The 7073-nt window shown below is 41.4% G+C and overlaps 1 protein-coding gene across 1 annotated transcript in view; it reads left to right on the top strand.

Annotated features, from left to right (window-relative positions):
* The window catches only part of LOC119365192 (protein CHROMATIN REMODELING 19-like), a 7311-nt gene extending 579 nt beyond the window's left edge, over positions 1–6732 (top strand). Inside the window, exons 2-13 of the mRNA XM_037630803.1 lie at positions 5–914; positions 997–1114; positions 2144–2184; positions 2493–2743; positions 2848–3028; positions 3617–3802; positions 3888–4061; positions 4137–4295; positions 4613–4690; positions 4874–5010; positions 5087–5305; positions 6050–6732. Of these exons, the coding sequence (XP_037486700.1) occupies positions 5–914; positions 997–1114; positions 2144–2184; positions 2493–2743; positions 2848–3028; positions 3617–3802; positions 3888–4061; positions 4137–4295; positions 4613–4690; positions 4874–5010; positions 5087–5305; positions 6050–6212 (2617 nt within the window). The 3' untranslated portion in view covers positions 6213–6732. The remainder of the gene's footprint in view (positions 1–4; positions 915–996; positions 1115–2143; positions 2185–2492; positions 2744–2847; positions 3029–3616; positions 3803–3887; positions 4062–4136; positions 4296–4612; positions 4691–4873; positions 5011–5086; positions 5306–6049) is intronic.
* Positions 6733–7073: the final 341 nt, after the last annotated feature.

Below are 7073 nucleotides of genomic sequence, written 5' to 3'. Positions count from 1 at the left end.
AGTGGTCGAACCACACCTTCAAGCCCTCCCGGGTCCTCAAGCGCCCCCACCGGAGCCCCCAGCCGCCCGCGCGGCCTCCCCCTCCCATCGATTCGTTCCGCTACGATCCCAAGGCTTCCTCCGCCGTCGGCACCAGCAACGGCGCCGCCGTCGTCCTCTCCGACGACGACGACGACGACGACGACTTCGACCTGGGGAAAAGCGTCAAGGCGCGCCGCGCCGAGGATAGCTCGCGCGTGCTCAAGCGTCCCCAGCACAAAAGCCCGCCTAGGCGGGCCACGCCGTCCACCCAATCCTCCCGGCACAACCCTAAACCCTCCAAGGCCGCCATCGTCGCGGCGCTCTCCGACGACGACTTCGAACCCGAAGACGATTTCGACCCCGAAGACGACGATTTCGACCTCCCTGCTTCGAGGAGATCGCGGCCGCGCCCTTCCACTGGCCGACGGCTGGCAACCGCCACCATTGATCTCTCCGAGGAAGAGGAAGATTTAGACCTCACATTTGAGGACTCCGACCTCGCCGATGATGACTCTGATCTCGCAGATGATGATTCCGACCACCCTGCTCCGAGGTCATCACGGCCGCGCCGCACCACTGGTCGCCGATTCGTGATCGAGGACGATGATGACAGTGATGGCTCCGTGGCTGCTGGTGTGGTGGAGGTAGGAGATGAAGAAGAGGATGATGGGGTGAACTGGTCGGAGTTGGAGAACGAGGATGATGAAGATGGGGACTACAATGGGCAGAGTAGTGTGAAGGCAGATGAGGTGGAAGGGGATGTGGTGGGGAAGGCATTGCGCAGGTGCTCACGGATTTCGGTTGATCTGAGGCAGGAGCTGTATGGTTCTTCAGCACGGAATTGCGAAAGCTATGCTGAGACAGATGCCTCCACCGTCCGGATTGTCACTCAGGTACACTTATCAGTTTTGATGCAGTTTACAGGTCTTGAACTATTGAGTTTTTGTCTTCTGATGCAATGGGATATGAGAACAGGAAGATGTGGATGCAGCATGCACAAGCGAGGACATGGAATTCAACCCGGTGCTGAAACCATACCAGCTTGTGGGGGTCAATTTCCTTCTACTGTTGCATCAGAAAGGCATCGGCGGAGGTGATTTTCTGTGAATTGAAATTTTGAACCCGAAGATGCTTGTTGCATCGGAAAGGCATCTGCCAATGAAGTGGTCTTTGCTCAAACTATTGCTTCCTTTTCATCAGTAACATCTAGCCATGACATCAAACTGATGGATCTGAGTTCACCCCACTTGTTTATTGTCAGTTGCATTTAGTTCGCTAAGTACTCCCTCCGTCCGGAATTACTTGTCGCAAAAATGGATAAAGTTGGATGTATCTAGAATTAAAATATGTCTAGATACATCCATTTCTCCGACAAGTATTTCCAGACGGAGGGAGTAGTAAATACATGATAACATGGCACTTGTCACTGAGCATCCTATTCTTTCGATCCTTATGCTGCCTTTGTCTTCTAAAACGAGCAGTTGGTAAGTCTTCTTAGGTACAGGTATTCGAATTTACTGTAAAGGTGCGCCGAGTAAAAATATTTACATTGTAACTATCAGAATTTTCATGCGGTACAGAAAACCTTGTCTTGTCATGTGCTAATGTACCGTGTTAGTGCTTGCTGGTCTGCAAGACTGAAACAATGTTGTCTTGCATTACATATATTATGTTTGTGAGGTTATCAGAGTAGTACCAGTCAACGCTCATACTGGTTCTTTCCATTTTTTCTTATCATGTTCTAACTTTCCCCTGCTCAAAAGACTATTATTCATGTTAGCCTTCTCTCCTTTCTACAGCAATTTTGGCTGATGAAATGAGGTACAGGTATTTGAATTTACTGTAAAGGTGCACCGAGTAAAAATATTTACATTGTAACTATCAGAATTTTCATGCGGTACAGAAAACCTTGTCTTGTCATGTGCTAATGTACCGTGTTAGTGCTTGCTGGTCTGCAAGACTGAAACAATGTTGTCTTGCATTACATATATTATGTTTGTGAGGTTATCAGGGTAGTACCAGTCAACGCTCATACTGGTTCTTTCCATTTTTTCTTATCATGTTCTAACTTTCCCCTGCTCAAAAGACTATTATTCATGTTAGCCTTCTCTCCTTTCTACAGCAATTTTGGCTGATGAAATGGGTCTCGGCAAGACAGTCCAGGTAAGCAAGCTTACAGTGTTTTAAGTAAAAATGAAAATAATCAATCATCGTAATATGGTAGTACTAAAGCATGATAAGTTAGCTTGTTCAAATTTGATGTTTTTGCGCCCTGTCCATTATTATTGTGTCCTAATGGACTGTTGTTCATGTGTTTTTTTGTCATTATGCACACATACTATAAAATGCAACTTGATTGTAGCCTTTTGTGACATTTCCAAGAATAAACTGATTAGTAGGATTTGCCCTATACTTGAGTGCCGATTCATTATTCATTTCTTAATGTTTGAATTTGGTCTCATTATTTACAGGCTGTGACTTACCTTAATCTCTTGCAACATCTATATGATGACCCGGGTCCACACCTGATAGTTTGCCCAGCTTCAGTGTTGGAAAATTGGGAAAGGGAACTTAAGAAGTGGTGTCCTTCGTTTTCGATCATCATGTTTCATGGTGCTGGAAGGACTGCCTTCTCAAAGGAGTTAAGTTCCTTAGGCAAAGCAGGATGTCCAGCTCCATTTAATGTCCTACTTGTTGGCTACTCGCTCTTCGAAAGACGGAGGTTTGTAGTCCCTTAGGGTGGAAAAACAGGATATCTTATGGAGATTCACTAATGATTCTGCATATTTTTAGAAGATTTATGTGCTGCTTTGATCCATAATGCAGTGCTCAACAAAAGGATGACCGCAAGGCACTCAAAAGATGGAAATGGAGTTGTGTATTGATGGACGAAGCACACGTGCTGAAAGATAAGGGCAGCTTCCGATGGAAAAACCTTATGGCTGTTGCACAACATGCTCATCAGCGGCTAATGCTGACGGGAACTCCACTTCAAAATGATTTGCATGTGAGTCTTGATACAAGTGTCCAACTTAAGCTTTATTTTTTCCTCTGATACCCTATGATGCCATTGTAGTTAAATATATCACGACACATCTGCCCGTTGATACAGAAATAAAAGGACATATCAGCATAACACTACCTGTAAAGGACTGACTATATGGATTGGGTACATTTTACCAATGTCCTGCATGTCAAAGATTCACAAAGGCATGGAGGTGTGATCAGCAAGTGTACTAAGGATTTGTAGCTACCACTGTCTTTCGGTGCACAGCTACCGATTAAAGTTTCTCAACATCATATTCTTATCTATATGAGTTAGAATCAGTATCTTAATATCTAATGGTTCTGTGTTGTACACAGTACTTGTGGTTCAACACTATTAACTTTACATTTTTTACCATCTTATGGTTTGATGCCTGCCGTTTACCTAGATGAATACTCATAACACTGAATTTATGATGGCTTCATCCAGCTATTAGTTGAAATGTGCACCCCAACTGTTAAAACTCCATATCCTTTCAGCTGCCTTTAATTATCAGATGCTGGTCATTTTCTTACAAGAAGCTGCTCCTGAATTTCATATCATCTGCAGGAGCTATGGTCATTGTTGGAGTTCATGATGCCTGATATATTTGCCACAGGAGAAGTTGATCTCAAGAAGCTATTGAATTCAGAAGACCATGAGTTAATTTCACGTATAAAGTCCATCTTAGGGCCATTCATCCTTAGGCGCTTGAAGTCGGATGTTATGCAGCAACTTGTCCCGAAGACACAACATGTACATTGACTTATCTTCAGTCATCAGCAATTGCATGTTCTTGTTGATATTCCCTGTTTGAACTTACATTGATTGTGTGTGACAGGTTAACTTTGTCTCCATGGGATCAGAGCAGCTTAAAGCTTATAATGGAGCCGCAAATGAGTACCGTGCCATTTGTGAGGCTCGTACTGCAAAGTCTTCCAGCCAATATCCTCAAAATGTTGTTGGATTAATTCCAAAGCGTCAAATATCGAACTATTTTATGCAGTTGCGTAAGGTGAGTATATACTGTGATGCAAAATTCAGGAAGATGTTTATTTCCATCTTAAAGGGTTTTTCATTGCTCCCACAGATTGCCAATCACCCTTTGCTTATAAGGCGCATTTACAGTGACAAAGATGTCGATCGAATCGCAAGGTTGACGTATCCTAAAGGCGCATTTGGCTTTGAATGTTCCTTGGACAGAGCAATCCAAGCGCTAAAGAACTACAATGATTTTGCTATCCACCAAGTATTGTTATTTCTCTTTACCTGGTTTCTCTTAATCAGCTGGTTCACCTCCTATTGACTTTGCTTACTAAATTATAATGAGTCTTATTTGCTTTCTGATTTTCGCTATCCTGCTTGTTAGCTTCTTCTGCCATTTTGCATGCCAAATAATTAAGTGCGACATAAAAGTAGTATGCATTTGTTGTTATTTGTCAATGGTTGTACTGTGCAGGGGATGGTTTTGCTGTTGAAACACGTCCCTTTTGCCCTAAATTCGCTTGTTCTTAGTATATTTTTTGTGGGACACTTGTATCATTCAATTCTTAATTTCTCCTCCAGCTGTTGATTACACATGGTGATGCTGGTACAAAGGGTGCCCTAAAAGACGAGCATGTATTTGCATCAGCGAAATGTCAGGTACCATTTTTTTTTCTTTATCTGGTTAGCCAGTTCCTATCCAAGAAAAGAAGAATAACAGTAAAACACAATAGTATTATTATATATTTTTTCTTTATCTGAACTACTAAAATTTTCTTTATCAAGGCATATTAGGACTCAAGTGCAATTTATGATTTACCTTAAGTCGTACTTTTTCTTCAGGCCTTAGCAGAGCTTCTACCGTCTTTAACAAATAATGGTCACCGAGTTCTTATATTCAGCCAGTGGACCACAATGCTTGATATCCTTGAATGGGCACTGGAAGTAATAGGAATTACATATAGGCGTCTCGATGGAGGGTTAGTTCTTTCCTCAGCAAGTTTCTGAATTAAATTGTATTATAATTCTTAACTGGTAAAATCCCTTTTGTTTCAGCACCCCAGTAATAGAAAGGCAGACTATAGTGGACACTTTCAACAATGATCTTTTGATAAATGCATGTTTGCTTTCAACTAGAGCTGGAGGTCAGGGGCTGAATCTAATAGGAGCTGATACAGTCATAATACACGACATGGATTTTAACCCTCAGATGGACCGGCAAGCTGAAGATCGTTGCCATCGCATTGGACAGCAGAAACCTGTCACTATCTATAGGTGCGGTTCAAAATATGACATATGCATTAATTTTTGCTGTTTCTGACCATATGACTCGGTGAGCATATTTTGAAGTATTCATATTTTTCTTATTCCGACAATGGTTCACTTCTCTACAACATTTGTTCTAATGTGGGAGCATCTGCATGTTAAAAGGTCTTGAATGGTATTTTTATAGTACGAGTTACACTTGTTCTGGGTTATAGTTTTTTCTTTTACCCTTGTTTGGATTCTTTGGTCCTTAGCAGTTAGATAATATGATCTTTGTTGGAATATATAGTTAAGTTATTGTATTGCATTCCTCAAGACAAAGTTTGATTGTTTTTCCTTTCTGTTTTTGGTACTACTGTTTTTGCCTTTGCATTACCAATGCAATTCAAAGTATGGAGGTTCGTGCTGGTAGTTTTCAGAAGTAACTCTTTTCTTTTGCTTTAATAAAATGTTGGGCACCCTTGCACTATATAAGCTGGTGATATTTTTATTTTTAAATGTGCGTCATACAATCTGCACCTGCTTTTTCTATGTGATGTCCTCTGCTAAAAAAATATCTCATTCTCCTTTGAACATCTCCGCTTAGTCTGTTTCCATTGGGTTCAGATAAAAAGGAAGGATACTGGTCGCTTGAACTCCAAATGATCTGAAAGTCGAAAAAGAACACTAGATGTCACATAAGAAACTAAAAAAAAAGAATAATCAAACTCTTAAGATGATAAATTGATAACAGTGAGTGTTTATTTTATCCAGGTTAGTGACAAAGGAATCAGTTGATGAAAGCATATATGCAATTGCAAGGAGAAAGCTAGTACTAGATGCTGCTGTTCTTCAGTCTGGAGCAGACTTAGATGATAGAACTGATGTACCTGAGCAGACAATGGGAGAGATTCTGGCATCTCTTCTTCTGGTGTGAGAAACTTCATGGAGTGGCTTCCAAGGTACTTGGTTCCACTTTTCCACCTGCGGCGATGTCCTTGGTTGGGATAATTATTTGCTTCATTCAAGCACCACTCAGGTTTATCCATGGGGTCTTAAGCTTCTTTGCATGATGATGCTGGTGCCTTTTTGCATTAGATCTCAGTTTGTTGGCATCCACATTATCTACTATTAGGATCTACTGATGATCTTCTGCAACCTACTGGATAGCCGCACTGCTTCTCTTCGCTGTGCTTGATCAGGGTGACATACTGTATAAGTTTAGCATAGCTCGAAGTAGGGTGTAGATTTCCAGAAAGTGCTGAACCAGAAGTCTCAGAACAGACATCCTACTTTTGTACTGGATGAAATGTTGGAAGTACATCCTGGTATTAATGAAATGGAGAATAGCTGAAGTTGAAACTGTATGGTAGAGATATTATTAGCGTTTTAACATTTTGTCCATACTTGAGATTTAAGTTATACAAGTATCCAACTCTATCGGTTACGAAAGTGAATCTGCAGCCTGCTGTACCTATGTTAAGTACTCCCTCTGTCCCAAAGTAAGTGTTGCTGATTTAGTACAAAGTTAGTATAAATTGTACTAAATCAGCGACACTTATTTTGGGACAGTGGGAATAGTTGTTTCTGACTGTCTGTACGGAATTTCTGCTCAATTAGTCACTGTAATTTAAGAGATCATACACGAAACAAGATTATGCTTAGCCCTCAAATCATCAGTCACTGTAAAATTACCAAATAGTTTTATCAGTTAGTGACTAGTTTCAGACTGAGCCAGCGAGAGAGGAAATGGGTTGAATAACTTTGCCCCACTACGTGTTCTTTGCAGAGTTACCAT

This window comes from Triticum dicoccoides, chromosome 2B (genome assembly GCF_002162155.2).
Source record: "Triticum dicoccoides isolate Atlit2015 ecotype Zavitan chromosome 2B, WEW_v2.0, whole genome shotgun sequence".
In the NCBI taxonomy this organism is placed as follows: domain Eukaryota; kingdom Viridiplantae; phylum Streptophyta; class Magnoliopsida; order Poales; family Poaceae; genus Triticum; species Triticum dicoccoides.
This window is presented reverse-complemented; position numbering and strand designations above follow the sequence as displayed.